This window comes from Monodon monoceros, unplaced genomic scaffold, assembly GCF_005190385.1.
Source record: "Monodon monoceros isolate NGI ecotype Baffin Bay Population unplaced genomic scaffold, NGI_Narwhal_1 Super_Scaffold_13, whole genome shotgun sequence".
In the NCBI taxonomy this organism is placed as follows: Eukaryota; Metazoa; Chordata; class Mammalia; order Artiodactyla; family Monodontidae; genus Monodon; species Monodon monoceros.
This window is the reverse complement of record NW_021703769.1, coordinates 57,557,606-57,581,407: the sequence shown is the minus strand read 5'-3', so window position 1 is coordinate 57,581,407 and position 23,802 is coordinate 57,557,606. Positions and strand designations below refer to the sequence as shown.

The window sequence follows — 23,802 nt, the reverse complement described above, 5'->3', positions numbered from 1 at the left end:
CACCGGGGCCTCCCAGGGAGGGGCCAGAGGGAGGTGGGGCTTTGAGTCACCTCTTCTCAGTGACAGATGCCACCAAGGCCAGGCAGACGGTGCAGTTTCCAAGGTATTTGGCAGTGGGTGCCCCAAAAGGGCTGTTCCTGCCCAGGTGGATTGGCAGGAAAGCCAAGTCAATAAAGTGCAGGAGATAAGCAGGTTCAAGAGAAGATGCGGAGATAGGGCAGGATCCAAGCAGTTCCTGTGAATTCGCTGGAGTTGGCAAGGGGCCTGCTTGGCCTGGCCCCTCGCACGTGGTGTGGTGGTTCCTGGCTTTGCTCTCTGAGAGGCGAGAGACGTGACTGGAAGCCTAACAGACTCCGGCTTGAGGCTCCACCACTCCTGAGCTGGGTGACCTTGGGTCTCGGGTTCCTCATTTGTAAAATAGGGATAATAATTGTGCCGGTCGGGTAGGGTTGTTGAGGTACATGAGATCAGGCATGTACCTCGCTTAGCTGGGCTTGGCCTGAAGAAAGTGTCCGTTAAGCAGGAGTTGTTGCTATTCGAGCCCCTGCAATACCACTTAGCAGCTGTGCAACCTTGGATAAATCACTTGGCCTCTCTGGGCTGCGTCTCAGTTCCTCCTCTGTAAAAGAGCGTAATGCTGACCTCATAGGCTGTTGGGGAAGCTTCTTTGCATCTTACAGCGGCTCAAAATGTGCTGGCTAGTTGGGGCCAGGAAGCTGGGTGGGTGGGGGACTCATCTGCCTGATGCCTGGGAATATCAGACCAAAGTCAACCACAGCTGGGATGGACTCGGGGCAAGTGGAGGGAGGGGAGCGACTGGCCTCGGAAAGTGGAGGATGGAGAGGAAAAATCCCAGGAGGCTTTGCAGAGGAGGTGAGCTTTGAGCTGGGCTGTAAGAATGGGGAGGATTTAAAAATTGGCAACACGCAGGCAGAGGAAGCTGTGGTGAAATGGCACATGGCTGGTGGGAGTGTTGATGGGCCGACCTTTTCTGAAAGCCACTTGGCAGTTTACAGCCAGAGCCTTAAAGCGATTTATGTTTCTATGACCTATGCTCGGAACTTCTTCTAGGGATTGATAATATAAAACATGGACAAAGGTTTATGTGTAAAGGTGTTCATTGCAGGGTAATTTAAAATAATGAAAGTGGAAGCAACTTTAAGGTCCACCCCTGGGCAACAGCTAACCCGAGGGACACGTCCCCCCACATTTTATACTCTTTGGAAATGGAGCTTCCAGTAACATGGGAAATGCTGACACCAGGGGGCTAAGTGTCAAAAGCAGGACATGAAATCACACCCACGGTATTATGTCAATTGCTAAAATACATAGAAAAAAGACTGGAAGGAAGTCTGCCAGCGTGCCGACAGGAGCTGTCCCTTCATGGGGGAATTGTGGAAAATACTATTTTTCTGTGCTTTGCCAAATTGTCATCAGGGTTCTGCAATCCTTTGGCAATCAGTGGAAGCAACAGAGTAGAAGAGAAGCAAACACATCAAAGAAGAAAGGAGTGGAGAGAGGAGGTGACAGCTGGCTGTTTGGGGGACACTGAGCTCTCTCCCCTGTGGCCAGTCCAGCAAACCTGTCGGTCTTACCTCCTAAATATGCCTCGGGCCACCCACTTCCCTAGCGACCCCTCCGCACTGCGATGGGCCTCTCCTGACTGTCCTTCACCTGCAGACCCAGCGATCTCTTGCAACACGCATCAGATTACATCACTTTTTGGCTTTTAAACCCCCACTGCATCCACTGCTCTCAGCACGGAGGCTAAAGCTCCTGGAACAGCTTCAGGGGCCTCGAGTGGCCGCCCAGGCAGGTGCCTTGGGCTGAGGCTCACATTCAGTATGCCCTCCTGCCTTTCTTTCCATCTTATTCACCATCATTTATCTATGCAGAGCCCAGCCCGGCACAGAAGCCATTGCAAATCAGGGGCCTCGGCACGGATACACAGATTGAATGAACTAGGGAGATGGTTTCAGGTGGCAGTGACATTCAGGTGTTGAGCCTGGTGTGTCCAGGTGGGCACCTGCTACTGTTCTGGGGGGAAACCAGGCTGGGTTGGATGGCTGTGGCCCAGGAGGAGGACTGGCAGGGCCAGAGGAGGCTGAGCTGGGGGGGTGTGGAGTAGAGGTTCTGGTGGGGGGTTTGCGGGGAGGCCTTGCATGGCCCCATCTGTACTCTAGTAAGTTCCTAGGAAGCCCCCGCCTGTTCCCGGTTTGGTGATTCAAGCCTATCTTCCTTTGGAGAAAAGCACTTCAGATGTTGAGGGGTTTTTTCCCACTGCCCTTAAGGGCCGTGAGGAGGCAGGACAGCAGGGGGAGGGGTTTCCAGCTGGCGGCCAGCTGGGAAGTGGTCATCCTGTGCGGGATGCAAGGTCACTCACAGGCAGAACACTGCCCGCCAGCCCTCACCTGCCTTTCCACTTTCTAGGTAAAGTCAGAGGAGGCTCGGCTAGGCCTGACGGGCACCTCCCCCAGGGCAGAGCCCCAGGGGAACACTGGGCCACTTCCAGTTGGAGGGCACACGTGGCCTGGGGGCTCCTCAGCCTGCCTTACAGACAAAGAACTGGAGACTAGGAGAGGCAGTGACCGGCCCAAGGCCACCAAACAGGCCACGTGCCGTTCCCGGGAAGAGGCTGGTGGAAGCTGCCACTGAGGGTCTCACACCAAGAGCCCGGGGCCCCCAGGCCGCCTGCCCTGAGTCGAGCACTAAGCCTGTGAGGCTCTCCCCATCCGAGCCACCCACGGGTCAGCCTGTTTCTGTCCCTGCTTTGCAGACAGGAAACCCAAGCATGCGGGGGTGACCTGGCTCCAGACTCTGCCTCCTGAAGAGAGGCCGGCATTTCCCTAAGAGCCGGGAGGCCCTCTGTGCCACGCTGTGCAAGGGTCTCCTGCCGGACACCATCTCGGCTCTCACTGACCCCGTCTGGGGCGGCACGTGGTTCAAGATGGTGGACAAGTGTTCCAGATGATTCCGACAGCCATTCACGTCCCAGAACTGCTGCTTGCCTCCTTCCTGTAAACAGCCTGGGATGCTTGGCCCAGCAGCCTGGGGGTAGCACAAAGCGCAGGCTGGCTGTGCTCCAGGGCCGGTGCGTGGGAAGGTTGCAGAGCCCTGCTGGGCCTGTTTCCTCACCTGTGCGAGGGCAGGGCTGTGTTGCAGGAGAGCGCCTGCCCGGCTCCTCGCCCCGCTCCCCTGACCTGTCGCCCCCTCCTCCCACCAACCCCGAGGCCTGGCCCTCAGCTGACCCAGCGAGGCTCTGAGGCACTCTGGAGGGAGCCCTGGGGCAGGAGGGAGCCGAACCCCCAACAGCTGCTGTCCCTGGTTCTACCCGTCCTGAGGCCGGTCTTCCACCTTTTCCCTGGGCATCCTTCCAGCGAGTGCCTTTTTCTAGACCAAAGTCGTCATGACACGAGTGTCCACGTGCCTGCGAGGCTGCAGGCCGGTCCCGGCCCAGCACCAGGCACCCAGCAGGCCCCCGGTGCAGAGCGGGGTCCAACCTCAGCTGCAGGCCTCATGGGCAGATTTCAGAGGAACTTACCGGGGCTGAACCCCTGCTGGCGGCCAGTGCGAGCCTGGACGCGGAGCAGCGGCCCACACTTTCCACCGACATCACCTCAACCCTCGGCACGAGTGGGGTGCCCCATTCATGCCTTGCACTCAACTCAGGTTTTACCTCAAGGCCCAGAAGGTCCGGCTGTTTCTGGGCCAGGCTTGAGGTGGAGAGTCAGAAGTTTCTGGAAGAACCGTGATCCCATCTCCAGGGATTTCCAGAGCTCATGCTGGTGCACGTCGGTGTGCTCAGGAAAGTTGCCCGCCTCAGCACGACTTCACCTGACTGTCCTCAGCGGGGAGCCCTTCTCGCTTCCGCTGGCGTGGCAGCGACATCGCACAGGCTCCCCACGCCCTGGTGCACCGGGCTGTGCTTGGCCTGTGAGACAGGAATGTAAGGAGCCCGCCCTCCGGGCGTGGAACCTGAGGCTCATTGGAGCCCAACAGCTGAGGGATGGAGACATGGACCAGGCTCACGGCACCTGCCTGAAGCTGGGGCCCTTTCTGAAGGGAGCACCTGAGGCGTTCTCCCAGCCCTGGGTAGGAGCTACGCCACCTCCCTTTAAGGAAGTGGGGATCCCGGGGCCCAGCTGCTGCCCCTCGCCAAGCAGCTGCAGGCGGCCAAGGACCTTCCCCTTTGCCTGGCCGTGGCCTTCCCGCCACAGAGCCATGGAGCAGCAGCCACACTCTTGGTAACTTTTTTTCTTTTATTGCCAAGTTCAGATTTACAAGGAAGTTCCAGTTTTCATTTCCACTCTCGTGTTCAGTACCCACGAAACATGAGTCATGCTTGCGAGAGCAGGTACTTCCCTGGAACAGTCCCGTAGCCCAGAAGCATGAGGTTTCCCAACCCCGCTCCTCCTTGGGACAAGAATTATTTACATATTTTCAACTCAGAGGAACTTAAGGAACCCTTACAGTTTATGCCCAATATCATCATGACTACATTAAATATTTCTTATTTATTGCGTCTAGAAAAGAAGATGAGAATTGGTTCACCCTGTGCCTTTTTGAACAGTGCATCTTGAGACCTTAGAGAAATCTTGGTGTATGCCTGTTAAGAGGTGCATTTCCTCGCTCACCCCCAGGTCACAGTGCAGGTGCTTGGGTGGGAGCTGCCTTCTGCAGAGAGCAGCAAGCAGGGCAGGCTTGATGGGGGGAAGGGCAGCACAGAGGGCCTGCTGGTGGCAGGAGGACAATCCCTCCCACCCGCCCCCCCGGGGTGGGGGGCACGTACCTGTCTGACTTTGAGAGGCGTCCTCGCTGGCTCAAAGTCCCAAACTGGAAAGGACATGTGCTTCTCCCCAGCAACTTTCAAAGCTGACGTTTGGGGGTTCATGTGGCCAGCCCTGCCCCTGACTTGGCAAACCCAGTGGGCCCGATGTGGACTTGGGGAGGGTCTCTGCGGGGACATGGAGATAGCGGGCTGGATGGGCCTGCTGAGGCCGATCCCAGAGATCCGAGTCTGGTACTCACGTGTCACAGGCCATGGCCCCTGCCCCGGGCTCGCCAAGGATTCCTGGCTCTACCTCTCTGCCCCAGAGTCCCAGCACCTGCTGTCTGGACGGGCCCCTCCGGAGGTGCCCCCACTGTTAGATTTTCTGGGGGCTCCTGAAGACATAGCTGTGCCACTGCTGCCAAGACAGTGGAGACCTGGCTGCCAGCCGGCTGTGGGCTGCCCACAACCAACCCCTTGAGCCCACCCGGGGAGAGGCCTGCCCTTGGGCCAGACGTGGGGCGGAAGCTTGGTCTGATCGCACCTGCTATTCAAGAGCCCATGGAGACTGGGCTGCGTTCAGCTCTCCTGCCTGGGTGATACTGCTGCGGGTCCTCCTGGGCATGCTGTCCCCCGGCCGAGACTTTCCTCCCGTAGAGCTTGAAGCCACCTGGAGCCACTGGATTTCAGACAGCAGGCTGGTGGTCCCAGGGCAGGGTCCACATGCCTCAGCTTGTTCCTCACGATAATGCCACCGGCTGGGAGGTCACTGGCCTCTCATTTCTGCTGCTCCAGAATCGTTTCAAAACCGGCAGTGAGTGGCTCTGGGGCTGGCCTGCCGCTGCATCCTGGCAGAATAACCAGGGGGCCCCTGTCCCTGACAACATGGACTTTCTCCCTCTTTCCGTTCCCCCTGCCTGTCCTTTCCAGGGGACTCTCCTGAAGGTCATGGCTTGTCCCTCCTTGCCAGGGCCCCTGGAATTTCTGCCTAAATGGCTGCCTTTCTGAGCTGGGTCTTTCCCCTGTTGGTGCTGGCTGGGGTCACCTGCCCGGAGGGCTTCTTAAGGCTGGAGAGATCTGTCCCGCAGGCGCCACTCCCCTTCCTCAGGGGACCAGTGTGTTCTTCAGGAGGCTGAAGTCTGGCCCGGGCAGGCCCTGCCTGACAGCAGATTGGGGGAGGTACTGGGGAGCGGGTCCTCTAAGAGGTAAGCGTGCGGAGCATTTCCTGAGGCCACCTGATAACCCGGACCGGCTGACACTGACACCATGGGTGCTGGCACTCCTGGGGGACACGTGGAGGCAAGTTTTGGAAGGTCTGAGCATCAACCAGAGAGGTGAGGGTCGATTGGCCTTGCCTGGCTGAGTAGAAAGAACATTTTGGGAGCTTTATCGGATATAGCGGAGACCTGGCCTGCACACACCCAGCCCAAATGGAGAAGGAACTGGGGGTTTCCATTTTAAAAATGAGCTTGCATCTTTACAGCAGCAGCTGAGAGGAAGAGGGACAAACCCCGAGCTCCTAGGATGGCCCTATGAGCTCGGACGTCACGTCCTTGCAGCTGGGCGGGGGCTGGCTCTCGGGATGTCCCTGCATGCAGGCACCCACACCACTGAGCAGCAGGCAACGGACTCAGAGGACGGTTTCCATGGCCTTTCCTTTCCATCACGGCCACAGGGGCTCGAGTGTCTGCAGTCCCAAATCGTTCTTAGACAAATAGAGAGATGGGGACAACCGAAGGTGATGCCGGAAAACCGTCCTGTTTGGTTTCAGTCCGGAGAGACGAGGAATGGTCCTGAGCGGGGAGCTGACCGCACTATCCCCCTTTCACGGAAAGATCTTCTGGGTAACGCAAGGCCCCTGGGCTGCCACGGCAGAGAAACTTTCGGTCCTCCCAGCTCTGTGTGTACCTGAGAATATGAGTCTCTCCCTTATTTTTGCTTAAAAAATACTCTAACCTTTCCAGGAAGGGACTTTTATCATTCCACAGGCTTGCAGAGTTAGTGAGTAATAAAGAAATGGAATCCCTTAAGACAATGGAGAAAGCCAGACTGAGAACTCTAAACCCAAAACGCTGGGAAGTTCAAGGCAAAATGCAAATGAAATCTCAACAGTAGTATTACACTTCTAACATGACATCAAACCTCAGGGTGGAGGATTTTTTTTGAACTTTTAAAATAGATGTTTTTCATCTGCTGCCAGAAGCAGGAATAAATGTCCAAAGGAGATGTTTATCGAAGTTTGCTTTTCTACAAATTTCTACACAAAGTGACCACGTCCGCTTCTTCTGTGCTCCCTGGGGACGGTGGCAGAGGACCTTCGAGACTGGGGAGGGGCTGGCTGATGAAGGGAGTGTTGTCGGTGGGTCCTGCTGCCCTGGGGCCGTGGGCTCTGCCACCAGCCCAACCTCCTCTGCCTCAGTCATCTGGGTTCGCTGGGGTGTCGCCACTGGTCCCAGCCTGCTCTCAAAGAGGTGTGAAGTAAAAGGGGAATTCAAATGGAGCAAAGGACTGCAAGGATGGTTCGAGGCGGTTACTGGGGCCGAGGAGAACTTCAGACGCTCCCGAGGTGTCTGTCGTGTCAGCTGCTCCGGGTCCCTGCCAGCGGGGCCGCACGCACGAAGGGAGGTCAACTCAGTGCTCAGCGGGGCCTGCTGGCTCTGGCTGCGCAGCCCCCTCGCCCGGGGTCCCTGTGCCCACCGCGGCTGGTGTGGGTGGCAGGGGGATGCCGGTGAGGGTGCGGAGGCTATGGGGGTCGACGGGCGGGACGAGGGTCAGTGACTCCACGCTCAGCGTGTCGGCAGTGTCCTCGCAGAGCAGGGAGATGGTGGGCTGCTGGGCGGGGATGAGGCTGGGGCACAGGCTGACTGTCTCCACGTCCGCGCTCCTCGCCAGGCTCTTGCTGGGCCTGGCCTCTGCTTCTGTTTCACTGATGATCACCAACTGGTCGGGAAGGTTAGGCTGAGGCTGTTCCATAGTCATGGAGTCATCTGGGTGGGGGGTGGGGGCGGGAGAAAAAACAAAGGTATGCTCAGCTCTGAGATGCTCTGCTCACGCTGGCACCCTCTGTTCCCCTGCTGAACAAAGGCCCAGGGAGGTCTGGTTGGGGGATGATGTGCTGGGGGAATAGCTTGTCTCCACTTCCTCCTGGGGACACAGAAGCTGGCAAATCCAGCCCTACCTAGGCCTGGGGGAAACCTGTCAGGGCCCATGGTTACTCTGACTTGTGATGCAAGGGATACATTAGGGGCTTGTGCAGAACCAATGAGTGGGTTCCAGAAGCCCAGTTCCTGGTGCCAGGAAACAGCCCAGACAGGCTCTGTGTGTGAACCACCTCCCTGATGATAAATATGCATTTAGGTAGAGAACAGGCTTGGGTGTGCTTATCACCTCAGGCCATTCCCAGAGTCTATATTTGGTAACATTTCCCCAAGAGGGAACTCACTGCAGTATTAAAAAAAAAAAAAAAAAAAAAGGAATTCTATACAATTTTTCAGCTTTGCAAAGCTGAAACAAAACCTCAGACTGTGGTTTTGTCGCCTGGTCCTCCTCTAAGTGCTGAGTTAGCACCCAGAAAGGGGCTGTGATCGCTCAGGCCATTCTTATCCCGAGGGTCTCCCCCAGGGGCCACGGAGAGAAACCACGTCACAAGGGAGGAGTGGCCCAATGCAGTTATTTTAGGAGCAGCAATTTCATTTTTTGGTGCTTTTCAAAATCCGTGATTAGATTACAGACAAGTGGCCTATTTGCTTTCCAAAGACGAGCTGGCTTGGACAGAGATACCAGCTGCCACTGGGGTCCCTCGTGGGAAACATCTTCCAGGACTTTATGTGCCAGTGATTTGAAAACGTGGGTACGAAGGCCGTGGGCATCTCGCTTGGAAAGCAAATCTCCTCTGTTACAGATCTTGGGGCCAAAAAGGCGCTGAGGACACTGTGTGGACGATGAATCTGAAAGCACTCTGGGCCCTGGGACGATGGCAGACATTTTTTGGTTCAATGTGATTCCACTTAAATCAGTTGTATTTTTTTTGTTTTTTCTTAAGTTAAGCCAAAACAAAACAGAACCGCAAATCGAACACAGAGCAAAAGAATGGAAAAACCAAGAGCAAAATAAAACCGAAGGGCATACAGAATGGGAGGAAGGAGAGGAAGAGGATCCCCAGCATGGAGAGGAAACTCAAGCAACAGATCAAGTCTCCCAAAGGACACGTCGTAGCTTCCCACAGGACTCCCGGGCACGGTGAGCTCAGAAAGGCCCCAGGTCACTTCTTCACAAGGCCTTTTTTCTTCTTTTTGTTCTTTCTTTCTTTTTTTTTTTAAAGAGAAATAAGGCCCAGAGAAAACCACTGCATGGGGCTTTGGGTCTGTCCTCGCTCTGAGAGGGTGGCAGTGGGACATGGATGAGCACTAGTGGAAAAAATGATTTGAGGTGTGATCTCAGCCCACAAATGCTGAGTAAACACCCCACACACTTTCTGGTTTCTCTGAATTTCAATGAATTTGCTCCACTCAGGACGCCTTGTGGTGACAGGCTGGTTTCAAGGCCTGGGCTCAGGTTGTGACCCATCGCAATCTGAACGTGGGGCTCTGAGTACAGGCTCACCTTGCTTCAAACAAGCGTGTCCAGGAACTTACGTACATAAGGACCCACGTGTCAACTTAGCTGCTGACGAGGCAGTTTAGAAATGACTGATTCTCCAAGGGCACTTTTGTGCCACCTGGAGACAGAGCTTCAGAGCATTTCTTTCACGTTTTCTCCAGACTTCTCTGTGAGAATTCCCTCTTTGCTCAGGTCTGCATTTGCACGCAGATACTCAAAAGGGCCGACAAACCTCTTTCCCTGATCCCTGATAAGAATGATCAAGTGTGTGGGAAAGTTGCTATCAAATATATTAGAAAACAAATAAACCAGCGAACGATGCCACACACACAAAACTGGTTCCTTCTTTAGGAAAAGAACCAACAATTTTATTAAAAGGGTTGGTTTTTCCCCTGAAAAACAGACTCTTCCTATTTTTTTTTTAATAGGAAAAATAACCTCCTCTTACACTGTTCTTTCTACCTATTTATCTATCTACCTACCTACCTATTAAAATTTTTTTATTTTTGGCTGTGTTGGGTCATCGTTACTGCGCGGGGGCTTTCTCTAGTTGTGGCGAGCAGCGTCTACTCTTCGTTGCAGTGTGCAGACTTCTCATCACGGTGTTGTCTCCTATTGCGGAGCACGGGCTCTAGAGCGCAGGCTCAGTAGTTGTGGTGCATGGGCTTAGCTGCTCCGCGGCATGTGGGATCTTCCCGGACCAGGGCTGGAACCCGTGTCCCCTGCATTGGCAGGCAGATTCTTAACCACTGCGCCACCAGGGAAGCCCCCTACCTACCTATTTTTAAACCAAGAACTGCTTCCTGAATGTTAGCTACAAATTTATGCATTCAAGAGGCAGAAAAAAACCAAGAACTCTGCCAAGTTCCCACGGGGGGAAAATTACCTAGCGAGGACACAGTTTATGGTCAGTGTATGGTCAACCCACAGCGGCCACCGCTGACCCTCTGGCCTCGCTCACCTGCTGGTGTTTCCAAGCTCTGAGGGCACAAGTTGGGGCCTGACCCAGGAAACGAGTGGAGGCTGGAGCGGGAAAGCCCAATGTCCAGGTTCCCGTGAGGGATGCTCGGCCTCCCCATGGTGCTGCCTCAAGTTGACACCAAGGCAGCGGGTCCCCTGAGTCCCTGGCTGGCACCCTCGGAAGCTGATCTGTGGCTCTAGGGCAGGGGCTCAGCTGACCCCTGGCGAGTGAGTGACAGTTTCCAATAAAAATGAGGATTGGATGTACTCAGGCCAGGGGAGGTGGGACTGAGAGACATGGGGAAGAAAAGGACAGTGCAGCACAGCAAGTTGGAGGGCAAAGCTCAGAGGAAGCAGCTTTTAAACACAAGAGAAGGCAAAGGCTCCTGCCTGGCAAGTGCGGCTGCCCAGCGGGAGGGCACAGGTGGGAAACCTTACGAGAAGCATCGCGGGAGGGTGGCAGTGACCACGGCCCACCCGCGGCCACTATTTGGAGCTCTAAACGCAAGAAGGGGAGATGATGGAGTCACATCTGCCAGTGCGCTTACAAGTGAAATGACTTGGCCTCTGGCTGGAACGTGATGGAATCTACCACTTAGCTTCGAGCAAGGCTGGGGGATAAAGGGAAAAGGAAAAGAAAAAAAGCAACTAGTTGACTTCTTTGTGGCTTTTTGCAAATTCTACTGCCCAACCCTTGTGGCCTAAACTGGGGGGGCCCTGTGGGGATGGGGCTGGAGAACCCCCCCTAGCTCAGGGCCTGCACCGAGCCTGGTGCGGAGGACAGCGTTTCCAGGCTGCCCAGGGCTGCCTCGGAGGAGCTGACACAGGGGTGAAGGGCCGGGGCTTTGGTCCTCAGGCGGGATGAGGCCAGAAAGGGACTGGAGCTGAGGAAACGGCTCGGGTTGGTGGCCCGGGCTCCCCGTGCCCTCGCCTGGCGTCCTGGGAGCCTGCTGGTGTGGAAATGCAGCGTGCAGGGGCGTCGCGGGCCGAGGAGGCTACCGGAGGAGACCTGCCTGCAATGACCGTGCCAGAGGTGCCGTGACAGCTGCCGATCGAAGCACTAAACCCAGTGGCCGCCGTGACTGTCGGCCTCCGACAGGCTGAACACTCGCCGGCGTCCTTTCCTGCCACTCCTGACTAGAGGGAAACACAGCGACAGATCATAGAAAGCCTTTAACAACGGGACGGAGAAGGTGACATGGAGAGGGGACACAGAGCAGCGATGGACGCGAAGCATCGACGAGAGCGTGAGGCAGGGGGGCCTGAACCAGCGGGTGCTGGTGACGCTGCCCCCATGCAGGTAGGACACCCCCATTCCGCCCCCCACGATGAGGCGGTGTTGGGGCAGCTAAGAACCAGATCATCCGCTCGTGGGACTCAAAGACGGGTAAAGACGGCGGAGGTCAGTCCTGTCGGGAAGGAAATTCTTGGGGTCATCGGCGACACTTGGTCTCGTTGAGCACCCTCGGGGGCGGAGGAACAGAACTGCCTGTCGGTGAAGATGAAAACCCTGCATCCATGGGCCAGTCTGAGGAGGGAAGGGTGTGTGGTTGGGGGATCGGAGCCAGAGCAGTTATAGGGAAACAAGCAGATTTCTGACCCCAACTGATGAGGCCGAGGGCTCTCAGTGGCAGCCACCGAAGCCACCAGTGTGGCTCTGGGAGAGCCTCCCGTGACCCCCTCCCTAGTCACCCCCTCCCCAGCCACGAGGTGACACTCTCCCGGCCACACTCTGGTGATCCGCACCTTTGAAACCAAGACTGAACCACAGCAGCAAGATCTGAGGGCAGATGCCAAGCGGCTGCAACAAAAACGTTAGGAGCATCTCCCTGGGGAGGAACCGCCACCTCTGAGACACAATCGGGATTACAGCAGAGCTTAAGATGAGTGCCACGGAGCACAGCAAGGCGAATGGACTGAACTGTAGGCTGAAAAATGGTTAAAATGGCACATTTGATGTTACGTGTATTTTACCGCAATAAAAAAAATTAACGTCATGGATAAAACTGGGGAGAAAAGAGAACACGTTTGGCTTGGGGTTTTGTCCTTAAAAGTCCCACCTGACCACGGTGCCCGGGTTCAGTAACACGCAGGTCGGTCCTGGGCTGTCTGGTGCTCAGTTGGCCCAAATGGGATGGTGCCCTGGGGTGAAGGTCATACTTTCAGACAACCGTCTCAGGGAGCAGGTGAGGATGGGGGAGGGAAGGCCCGTGTCAGGCTCCCAGGACAGGGGCCACCAGGAACCAAGCTCTTCCTTCTTTCTATAAACCCTTAGGGGAGAGTCAGAGTGGCCCCAGCTCAGAACTCCCTGGGTCTGAAAATGGATGCTGGAAAGAGCAGCCTGGCCTTTAGTCTGACTTTTTTTTTTTTTTTTTTTTTTTTGTGGTAGGCGGGCCTCTCACTGCTGTGGCCTCTCCCGTTGCGGAGCACAGGCTCCGGACGCGCAGGCTCAGTGGCCATGGCTCACGAGCCCAGCCGCTCCGCGGCATGTGGGATCTTCCCGGACCGGGGCACGAACCCGCGTCCCCTGCATCGGCAGGCAGACTCTCAACCACTGCGCCACCAGGGAAGCCTATGACTTCATTTTTTAACAAACAATTTTCTGTCATCCTCCTCAAAGTGGCTCACCCAGAACACCTGTGAAACGCAACAGATTGGAGATTGGAGGCAGAGTGGCTGTTTGAGGAACTTGGTGTAGGTCACGGAGCTCTTAGCTGAGGAGACGGCTTTCTTACTAGAATCCCACGCTGTGTGTGCGTGTGTGTGTGCGCGCACGCGTGTGTGTGTGCGCGTGTACAGGCATAACCCAGAAGATGTTTCTAAAGTATTCCTACTGATCCTACATTTGGCTCTAAAATTGGATCTATTTTCTCTTTCCCGCCATATGTTTTCTGCAATTTCAGCTTCTCAAAACCATAAAATGTTTAAGGAAAGAAAAATGCCGATTCCAACCCCGTAATTTTCTCCCTGGGGAACAAGCCGAGGCCCACGAGGCTGGCTATGCCGGATGAGCAGGCAAGAGGTTCCTGGACTTTTCCACAGTGTGGGGCGCCCAGCCCTCCCCGGAAAGACTAGAGGATTTCAGGGCACTGTCTTTAAAGGACAATGGGAACAGGTGGGCTCATGCATCAGGTGTTAAAACCAGACGGTAAACCCTGTTGGGCACAGCTTTAACAGGTAAATAATCGACAATGAAAATAAAATCCCCTTGCCCCCAACTCTTTCTGGTTGGTTCCTTTGGTTACCACAGAATTCAGTTTTGACCTTTCTGTCTGGGGTGTCTCTTGGCCCCGATTTGAGGGCCTGTACTTGCTGAGAAGCCACTCACAAGGGTCTACCATGTGCCTTTGGTGTGTGAAGGAGACTCAGAAGCAGCGCAGAGGGTGTCTCTGGGCGACTGGCAAAGTGGTGACGCCTCTAGGCGGTGTCCCTTCCCCCTTCTGGTGATGGTCCCTCTGCCTGCGCTGGGTCTGCAGCCGCCACTTGGGCCTCGGCCCTGATGGGCATAGGGGCTGTTTCTCAAACACAGACCGCCCCCTGGGTCTGTATGTGGAAGAGTGGAATTGATAGGTAAATCCCAGAAAGACAGGGAAAAGGAATCAACTTGTCACCAGGCAGTTTCCGGGCTGGGCCTTGGTGGATTGTATGACACCCGAAGGCCACCTTCTTCAGGGAGCCCTGGCTCAGTCACCCCCTCATCCTCGGGCTTTCACCTCCAGTGACACCTTCTCTGGGAGTCTCTGGCCCCGCCCGCAGCCTCCAGTTCACAGCTTATAACTGGACACTTATCTGTGTGGTCCTCCCCTGCCAGCCTGTGCCTTCCATGCTTTGCTACCCTCTGTGCCTAGGACATGTGCATAGTAGCGGGTGGCGTGGGGTACCAAGGCCGAGGTAGTAAGAGGCAGAGAGAAGAGCTTCTTAGGTGGGGTGTCGGGGCTGGCAGGTGGAGGGCCACGCTCAGAGGGACCCTTCTGAGATCAGGCCTGAGGCGCTCAGACTGGAGGCCCCATGGGAAGCTGAGGAAATCTGTATTAGGGATAAGCGTGGGCCTCTTTCAACCCCAGGCAGGGAACGCTAAGGCCCCCTGGGCTGGACAGAGGGCGGAGGCGGAAAACACAACCGAGCATCAGAACAGTTTCACACCCTCATCTGGGGGTGAGCCCATCTGGGCAGGCAGAGGCGGCCGTCTGGGGTCCATTTTGCTGCTGATTTGGGGACCACTGGGCTTCCCCCCACCTGGAGCTGCATAGCCCTGCTTTCGCCGGCTGGGGCTGCACAGCCACCTGGGCCTCTGTGAATGGGCTGAGGCTCTTCATCTGGCTCTAGAGCAACCGTCGTGTGGGGAGGAGAGATGCGCGCCCTTCATAGGCGGCCCCCAACCGCGATCGGAACCCGGGGCCCAGGTCTCAGGGACGCCCCATGGAGGCACCTGGGACAGACTTAGGAACCGAAGCGATGCTCCACTGGGCTGTCTCAGGAGGCGGAGTAGGGCTCTGGGTTGCCAAGGCTGGGTCCCTATCTGGGCCCCCCTGCTACCAGCTGCAGCGCATGGCCAAGCTGTGTGGCCTCTCCGAGCCCCCGTGTTTTCAACAGCACAGTGTGAGGCGGGAGGGCGGTAGGACGCAACAAGGGGGTGTCTGTAAGGTATTTGCGAGCACCGTGCCTGACACGTGGGTTTTGGGAGCAGTGCCTGCCGGGACGCCCCGTGGTGGGCGCACGCCCAGAGGGCTGGGCGGGGTGGGGGGGGCAGGCCACAGCAATGGCGGAGAGTGCGAGGGTTGCCCCTGGCTTTCACGGGTATCCCTGCGCGATTCCAGGTTTCGACCCAATGGAGCAGAGACATGGAAAACTGGGCCTGTCTCATGCCCTGGTAGATGGTATCTCTCAGGTGCTTTCCTGACCAAACCCTGACGTGCAAAGTGTGGCTTCAAGAGCAAAGAAGCCCCTGGAGTTTGCTAATTCCGGCTGCAAAGGGCCTGGTGGCTGCTCTCCACTCTAAGAACTTCCTGGACTCCGGGAAGCTCTGGAAACACAGGGTCAGGAATGCTTCTGATTCTGCACTGTGTCCTCCAAAACCACTTTGAGGACAAGTGGCTCCGTGGCTGGGCTGCAGCTGTTTGCCATCCAGGCTGGGTGGGCTGTGGAGGAGAGGTCCTGGCCCATCCTGCGGCCCCGGCTGGCCCTCCAAGGATGCTGCCTCTGGCAGGTGGTGGCCAGGCCCTGCGGTGGAAAGTCTGGTGGCTTCCAAATCAGACGCCTGAACACTGGGCCACCACCCTGGGCTGACGTCAACCAGGGAACGGGCAGAAGGGCACCTGTCCCAACAAAAACCTGCCTCTCTTCTTCCATCCAGCATGGCTCGGTAGGACACCAGGCAGATGCTGGAACCATCTGGGTAGACCTGCCCTACAGGGAACATGGAAACCCCACGTGGTGTTCTCTGGATGCACCCGGTGGCTGAAGGCCGGCCTGCAAGTTTGGCATTGAGAGGAAGCGACTGATGGTCCTCCTGAGATCTGCCGCCCTAGCCCGTGGGCACCAATGCTCTCTCCTTCCAGGGATCAACAGCTGGCTCCTCAGTGGAGACGGAAGCACCAGCCGCCCAACAGGACGGCCCTGCATCAGGAGGTGAGTTATTTCAGTGTCTACGGAGATTTGGACAGGCAGGCTGGGCCCCAGGCTTTTACTGTCAGGCAGCATAAAAAATGGGGCCTTGCACGCTTGCCTCCGCAGGCCTGCCAGGGACACACCGATCGGGAGCAGACACCTGGGGGCCTGACCATCACTTATCGACCTGACAGCCAGGCTAACAGCTCCTGCATTTCTGAGTTGAGAAGACATGTCGTTGGCACCGAGCAGGGGATGGTGGGGGTAGAGACAGAGGGGCTGAGGGAGGCCAAGAACAAAGAAACTAGTGTAAGGTGCAAGGTGAGCAAGGTGCAGAGCCCCAGGGCCCACAGTCAGGTGGACAGCTGCACACCCAGGCACGATTTTGATAATGTGGGTCTTTGCTGGCTTCAGTTTTAGGCAAAGAAGTGTATGGCTCATTGGTTCGCTTAGCTGTTGGCTGTGCCTCCTTAAAAATGAAAAAAGGCATACACAGCGGCACCAGGAAGAGACCTTTCACCCAAAATGCATTTGTAAGTATGTGTGTGTGTTTGGGTCCACACAACAGAGACACAGAGCTCCGTGCACATGCAGGCAGGACGCGGGTACAAACGTGAGCACATAAACACACAACCCTGCACTCTGGTTCCCAGAGCCAGCATGAGACCAGGCTTCAGGGGGAGGCAGAGGGCTGATCTTGGCTTCTGAGGAAGCTCTGTCTGAACTTCCCAGCTACGAGCCTGGGAACAGCAACAGCAACTGCTTGGATACACAGCCAACCTTAAGTCGGGCTCAGAAATAGCTCAGACAGGGCATTCATCTTCCCTGGGCTGGGGCAGGGAGGGGAGCAGGTGCCGAGTGGACGGGGGTCTATGGGAGGTGGCTTGAGGGTCACCTTGCTGCCGGGGCCCCATGAATGTCAGTCGGAGATGGAGGTAATGGATGCTTGTGGGAGGAGGAGGGAGGGGCTGCAGGCAAGAGGTGCCCTGAGCCACAGGCACAGAGACCAGGCGGGGTTAACCCTTTGCTGAGAAAAGTGGAAGCTGAAAACTCTGCAGAGAGGTGCGGGAGCCCAAGGGGATCTCTGTCTCTGGGGCCGAGTGGACGGTGGCCAGGGGCCCCCAATTTCCTGGTGCCGTGGTGGCTGCCGCCCTGGAGCACCGCTTTTGTCAAGACCCATCGATCCATCACTTAACAAGAGTTTGCACAGGTGTCCCTGAAATATGATGGGTGAGGGCTCTGGATGGGACCCTGCAGGAACAGCAAAGGACACTGAGGGTTCCCAAATGGGGGCGCAGACCAGAGTTATGGGGTGATCTCTCAAATCAGAGATGTCCGGGGCCCTCCAGAACCACGGGTCCCCCGCCGGGGTGCAAAGCGTCATGTGCTCTCAAGGCCCTGCTCCTCTGGCTGCATTTTGGGGCCGCGTTGCTCAGGAAATAAGCCGGCATCTGCACTCCCGGGATCTCAGGCACTGCGGCGAGGGGCTCACGTGCGAGGGGCTCACGGCAGCTCAGAGCACAGGGTGACCACGCACACATCTCACTCCAGGCTCCCTGCTCATGGGGTCTCTCCGTGCCACATCTACATTTGTGACAGTTACAGGAGGGCAGGATGTGACTCTAGCCCACCCTGACAGACTCTCAAAAGGGCGGCAAGATGCACCCCCTCGTCACAGACAAGTGGACTGCACCAAACATTTAAAGAAGAAACTGGTGTGTTATGGAGGAGAAAAAAAAATTAGCAGAGACACGGTTCTTTCGCCAGAGTTCAAACAATCACGTCTGGGAGACCCCTCCTCGTGACACCTAAGACTCCGGAGGTGATAATGGGGAGAATTTAGGCTCAGCTACCTGCCGCCGGGGAGGCCTTCCAGCGGGCCAGCCTGCAAAGGGAGTGATTCCTCCCCTGCGGGGAGCCGAGCCAGCCGCCCGCTGCCAACAGCCACGTCCCAGTGGATGCGGAACCCCGAGTGGCACTGTCCCCAGACACGGTGGTGAGGAGCAGGTGGGGGTCAGGGCTCTCAGGTGGAGGGGTCGCAGGGTTCCCTCAAGTCCCCCCATGGCACCGTGTCCGTGGCCAATACCTGCAGGGCTCTGGGCGGCCGAGAGGCTGGACGACGAGCGGGCGCCCCCCGAGTCGCAGTGACTGGCGCTCCCACTGCCGCTGGGGCTCCCGCTGGCAGACGGCGACGGCGAGGACAGGGAGGATGAGCTGTGCTGGTTCATGCACTGGGCCACGGCGAAGCCTGCAAGACAAGGCGGGGACGTGACCCGGCGGGACGGACAGGCGGCCTGGCGGGAGGGGTGCCACCTCCCCCGGGACGGCGCGTGTGGCCCCCTGGGAAAGCTCCCACCGCGAAGGCTGGGCTGGGGGCCTCCGCATGAGGGTGGCGCTAAGCGACACAAAGCGGGCTCCTTCGGAGTCTGGCTCTGCTCCCCGTTATCAGCTGAGCTCGCCGGGCCTGGGACTGACCTGGGCACGCTGCGAAGCTGTTTCAAGGGAAAGGGTGCAGCCGCCATAGCCGGGGTGCGGGGGGCTTGGGGCGGGGCTGAGCCGTAAATCGGTGCTGATGCTGGCTCTGCACCGCGCCGGCTGCGCCCTTGAAGGGGACACACAGCCTCGGGGCTCAGAGGCGTCCTGGTGAAGTTCACAGAGGGACTTGGGACATCCTCACGGCCGAACCTCGGGACCTTTGCTCACACACTCAAGTTCTGCCAGGGGCTCTTAACGCCGCACTGGACGGGAGGGAAGACCCTGAAAACGCTCCCTGCCAGAGAATCTGCTCTGCCCTGGCAGGTCTGGTGGCGAGTTTGGTGGGAAGAAGGAAAGCTCTGGTGAAAAGCTAGCAATCACAGAGATTCACTTGGCCCTCAGAGCAACTCCAGGTTTGGAGACGGGGACCGCACATTTCTGGGGCCTGCAGCCTTTCCAGCCCGGGAAGAGCCCGGGGGAGTGGAGGAGCCTCACAATTTGGAGACCTGCAGACCTGGGCAAACCCTGCTTCACCAGCAGAAGCACTAGGACGCGTGCCCAGTGTCGTTTCCCAGCTGCCGGTGGGCCGTGTGTCACCGGCCTCTCCCCACCCCGCTGCAGCAGGGGTACAAGGGGAGAACAAGGGGGGTACAAGCAGGCCCATCCAGCCTGCTCGGCGCTTGGCACACGGTGGGAGCAGGCTGTTCTCTAAGATGGGAGGGGGCCCTTCTGACCGAGCCGCGCCGGAGCCCCTCCTCCGGTAGGCATGTGCCTTCCCAGACCGTGACTCCTGCCCTTGGTACAGCCTGCTTTTCTAAAGGGCCGCGGCTTCTGATTTCATCCACAGAACACGGGAAAGCTCTCAAGGAACAAACTCCTCGTCGACGCTCGCAGGAGCCTGTGCAGACTGTGCTGGTTCCCCAGGAGCTCTGTGCTCTGTGCCCCAGCCTGTTTCTGCACCAAGTCAGGGCAGGGATGGGGGCAAGTCCTCCTCCCACCTGAGAGTGGGGACCCCAACCCTCCTGGCCAGTCACATCAAGCCTTGCCACCCCAGGCACACTCAGCCTGGCCCCAAACCTCATGCTGTCCATCTGCGCCGCCTGCACCTCACTCGGCCCAGAGCCCACTGACACTTCTTCCAGCAGGTTCTCCAGGCCTGACCACGCCTTTCTCAGAACTCAGGAAGGCAGCGGGGTGTCGAGCAGGGGTTGGAGAACTATGGCCCTCTGACTGGAGTTTTACTGGAACACAGCCATGCCCTTTGCTTACATTCTGCCTGCGGATGCTTTCAAGCTACAACGGCAGCACTGAGCCGTTGCAAGAGAGGCTGCAGGGCCCACAAAGCCTGAAATATTGGCCCTCGATGGAAACAGTGTGCACAGCCTGGAAGAGGATGGGGGCACTGGCTCTGGCACCAGGAAAGCCTGGGCTCCATACTGATCCGTTCGCTTACCAGCCGCGGGGTCCTGGGCAAGTCTCCCCACTTCCCTGAGCCTCCTTCCCTCCACCCACTGGTGGGCAGGCCTGGGGAGGCGGCGCATGCAAGGGGACCCGATGCTCTGTCCCCACCTCAGGACTTAGGGGAACCCACACCCAGCCACCGTGGAGAAGCTCTTTTGTACTAATGTTTGTGTAAGATTATTTTTGTCTAAGGATCAAAAGCTGGGTCTATTTATACCCCCAGCCAGGCCATCCCGGGTTCCAGGCGATGTGACTGCATGCAGATGCGAGGCCTGGAGGGAGCACGGTGGGTGAATTCCCCGCACCCACTTACGGCGGACAACAGCAAGATTACCGTGCTGGAGTTCTCAGGAAGAGGCATCATGTGATATACTGTGTGTGTGGTGGCAGGGCCTCTGATTAAGCACGGCAAGCATCAAGGCGAATCCAAACACCAGTCAGGAAGATTCCCAGGGGGCAGGCAGCCACAGCCCCACAGAACCAGCCTAATAGCTGCTTACTTCTTAATCACTTCAAGTGGTAAACCCCCAAGTTTACAAGCTGTTTACTTGCCTTGAAAATGAATCACTCCTTAACAAATCAAAACGTCAGGACAGTTTTCCCTGAGCTGCTTATTTATCAGAACCGTGAACAGAGGGGCCGGAGAGTGTGGTAAGGGAGTTGAGACTAAGCCGACCCTGTTACATTCCCGACAAACGCCCCAGACAGAACGAAGGAATGACGTGGCAGTCACCAAGGTGGTCACCCACCTCTTCTCTTAAGACACACATCTTGGGACTTCCCTCGTGGTGCAGTGGTTAAGAATCTGCCTGCTAATGCAGGGCACATGGGTTCGATCCCTGGTCCAGGAAGACCTCACGTGCCACGGAGCAACTAAGCCCGTGTGCCACAACTACTGAGCCCGCGCTCTAGAGCCTGCGAGCCACAACTATTGAGCCTGTGTGCCACAACTACTGAGCCCGTGTGCCTAAAGCCTGTGCTCCGAAACAAAGAGAAGCCATTACAATGAGAAGCCTGCGCACCGCAACGAAGAGTAGCCCCCACTCGCTGCAACTAGAGAAAAGCCCACATGCAGCAAGCGAAGACCCAATGCGGCCCCCCCCCCCACAAAAAGAAAAGACACACATCTTCTCTCTCATGCACTTTAACGCCCTGGTTTATTACTGTAAGACATGTGGGGTGGAGTGCGTGGGGTAGCAGACGAGATGCTGAGACTGAGGTCAGGATACTCAAGTTCCTTCATTTGGAGAACGTATTAGGGGTCAAGCCATAGGTTGACAAAAAATATGGTGCACCTTCTGTAGGTGCTAAGAGTTAGAGAGAAAAAAAAAAAATCACCAACCGCTGATACCACCCATTTGCGGGTCTAGCTGAGCAGAGGCAACTGAATGCATCTTTCCCTTGTCTGCTGCTACTAAAAATCCACCTCCCTTCTTTCCATGGCATGGGGACACAGAAAGGCTCAGCGAAGTTTTTTGTTTGTTTTTTAGCTCGGTGCCCAGACTCCCCTTGCAATTTCATGGGGCTCCTCCCCAAATCGAGGTGGCAACACTTTGAGAGCCAGTTTGACATGTCAGGGGTCAGGAGGGCTCTGCAGAGAACTCAAGACAAGCACCTGGCCCCCTGCTCTTCTCCCGGGGAGGCAGTTCTCGATGAAGTAGCTTTGGCGGGGGTGCCGAGGGGTTTTCTGGGCGCGAGTCAAACACACACACAGGCTGCCAAGTACTTGCAAACGCACAGATGCGCCAGAGATCATGGGACAAGTGCACAGGCAAACAGGTCTCCCTGAGAGCTCCTCCAGCAGATAAAATTCTTGGCCGTCGCCGAGCATGTCTCAAGAACCGCCTGTGAGATGCGTATCAAAGGCCGTATGGGTTTTCACACCAGCCGGCTGATTTCCCATCTAGAACCTGACTGATGCTGCGGAAGGCGCCGTGGGTGGGTCCACAGATGTTCAAAGCACTGGTGTGTGTGACAGGGAGCTGGAGGCACTCGGAACATCCACCAATCAGGCAAAAGCCAAATCGAGTCTCCTACGCCGGGTTGACCAAATCCTCGGCCGCTGTTAGACATGCTGGCGTAAAAGCAGATGAAGTGGGGCTTCCCTGGTGGCGCAGCGGTTGAGAGTCCGCCTGCCGATGCAGCGGACACGGGCTCGTGCCCCGGTCCGGGAGGGTCCCACGTGCCGCGGAGCGGCTGGGCCCGTGAGCCATGGCCGCTGAGCCTGCGCGTCCGGAGCCTGTGCTGCGCAATGGGAGAGGTCACAGCAGTGAGAGGCCCGCGTGCCGCAAAAAAAAAAAAAAAAAAAAAAAAGCAGATGAAGTGCTGAGGGAAACGCTCAAGACGTAGTAAATAAAAAATGGTTAGAAAGAGCACGTCCCACCTGCTCCCACTGTTGTAAAAAAATAAAAGGTAAAAAAAAAACAAAAACAACAAAATTTAGGCTCTGCCTCCCTCCTTGTACAGGGAGCAGAGCAAATAGATTGGAGGGATTGAAGCAGAAGTCGCGGGAGAACCAGGTGGTTTGCTGTGGTGAGTTTGTTTAATTTTTTCAAGCTTGTCTGAATTTTCCAGGACTCCTACCACAAATAGTATCTTGAACCAGAAAACGAATGGAGGATGAAGGAAGGCACACGAGCCGCCTGGGAGCTGGGCAGGCTGAAGCTGCTGGGTCCCTAACACAGCCCTGGGATCTGTTCTGGCCTCCAAAGCTCTCTCCCCTGGACCCACTAAGAACCTCCCCACAGCTGGGGCCAGACGCCAAGCTCCATAGCAGGCGGGCCAACCGTGAAATGCACCCCTCACTTTCCAGGAGCCCTGGGCTTCACAGGGTCAGGCTGGGGTCTTCCTGCTGCCCTTTGGCCCCATTCTGACAGTTATTCTGGGAAGGTGAACTCATGAGTAACTCCCCATTGTTTGTCAAGTACAAAAATACCACAAAAAGGTCAGCCTTCTATTTTAGGTCCACTGGTAGAGGGAGCACCCGGCTGGGAGTCAGAACCCCAAGTTCGAATTGAAGCTCTGCCCAAACGGCCTTGTGACCTTGGACAAGCCCCCTCTTCTCCACGAGTCTTCACGTCTTTATGCGAAACACAGTACCGTGAGTGAGGGTCTCCTGGCTTAAATGGCCAGTAGTTTTCTTTTCACCTATAAATCTGAATTTGACTTGAACCCCACAGCCTTTTTGGGACGTAGGCAAAGGAGAAGACGCTGAAAAGTGCACCCCAAATATACGTTGGGCACACCATTGTCTTTGGGTGGAACACCCACGAAGCTTTCCCCAGGAGAAGCAGGATGCCATGGCAGGCAGGGCCCAGTGCCGGCCAACTGCAGCCCAGAGGCTCGCAGATCTGTCTGGCTTTGCTCACATCGTGTTTGTGCTTGTCTGCTTGTTTTAGGCACCGCCATTCACACACTGGGAGACTGTACATACAAGTCTGGATTTCTGGCTTCTTTAAGAAAGATCTGGCATCGCTGGGCCCCATTCGCGTGTGGCAGCAACTGGAGGGCTCCTTCCCCTCCCCAACCTGACGCGCCTGGTGCTCGTCAGCATTTCAGTTATTAATCTCTTGCTCTGTATCCTTGGATTCTTGGTCAGATCCACAGGACTTAGGGACGTTCCAACCTACAGCAACGTTTTGTCAGCTCCCTCCTCAAACCCTACCCTCACCCCGCCCCAATCAGTGGGGGTGAGGGGACGGCCAGTGGAGATGGGGCCGCCTGCCTCTAGCAGCTCAGACAGGTCTTATCTCAGACTGTGTGACAAGAACCACTTGCTCTTGGCCTCAGCTGGGCAGTTCCGTTGGTCTGGAATTCCCTCTTGCCTCTTTCCTGTCTTCACAGATCCCTTCCCTATCTTTTAAGGCTCACACAGCTCAGGGCCAGCTTGGGCAAGAGTTTCTGCAGCCAGTGGGGTTAACGGGTTCTTTCCC

The 23,802-nt window shown here is 56.7% G+C and overlaps 1 protein-coding gene across 6 annotated transcripts in view; it reads right to left on the bottom strand.

Annotated features, from left to right (window-relative positions):
• Positions 1-4,202: 4,202 nt before the first annotated feature.
• Positions 4,203-23,802, bottom strand: part of CLEC16A (C-type lectin domain containing 16A) — a 210,929-nt gene continuing 191,329 nt past the window's right edge. For 2 of the 6 annotated variants that reach the window (XM_029219255.1, XM_029219256.1), the window contains exons 22-24: positions 18,021-18,182; positions 11,341-11,460; positions 4,203-7,755 (exon numbers count right to left, since the gene is read on the bottom strand). In XM_029219255.1, the coding sequence (XP_029075088.1) occupies positions 7,400-7,755; positions 11,341-11,460; positions 18,021-18,182 (638 nt within the window). In that variant the 3' untranslated portion in view covers positions 4,203-7,399. Of the gene's footprint in view, positions 7,756-10,875; positions 11,465-18,020; positions 18,183-23,802 lie in introns of all 6 variants that reach the window. The other 4 variants (XM_029219259.1, XR_003792983.1, XM_029219257.1 and 1 more) reach the window with 4 other exon arrangements.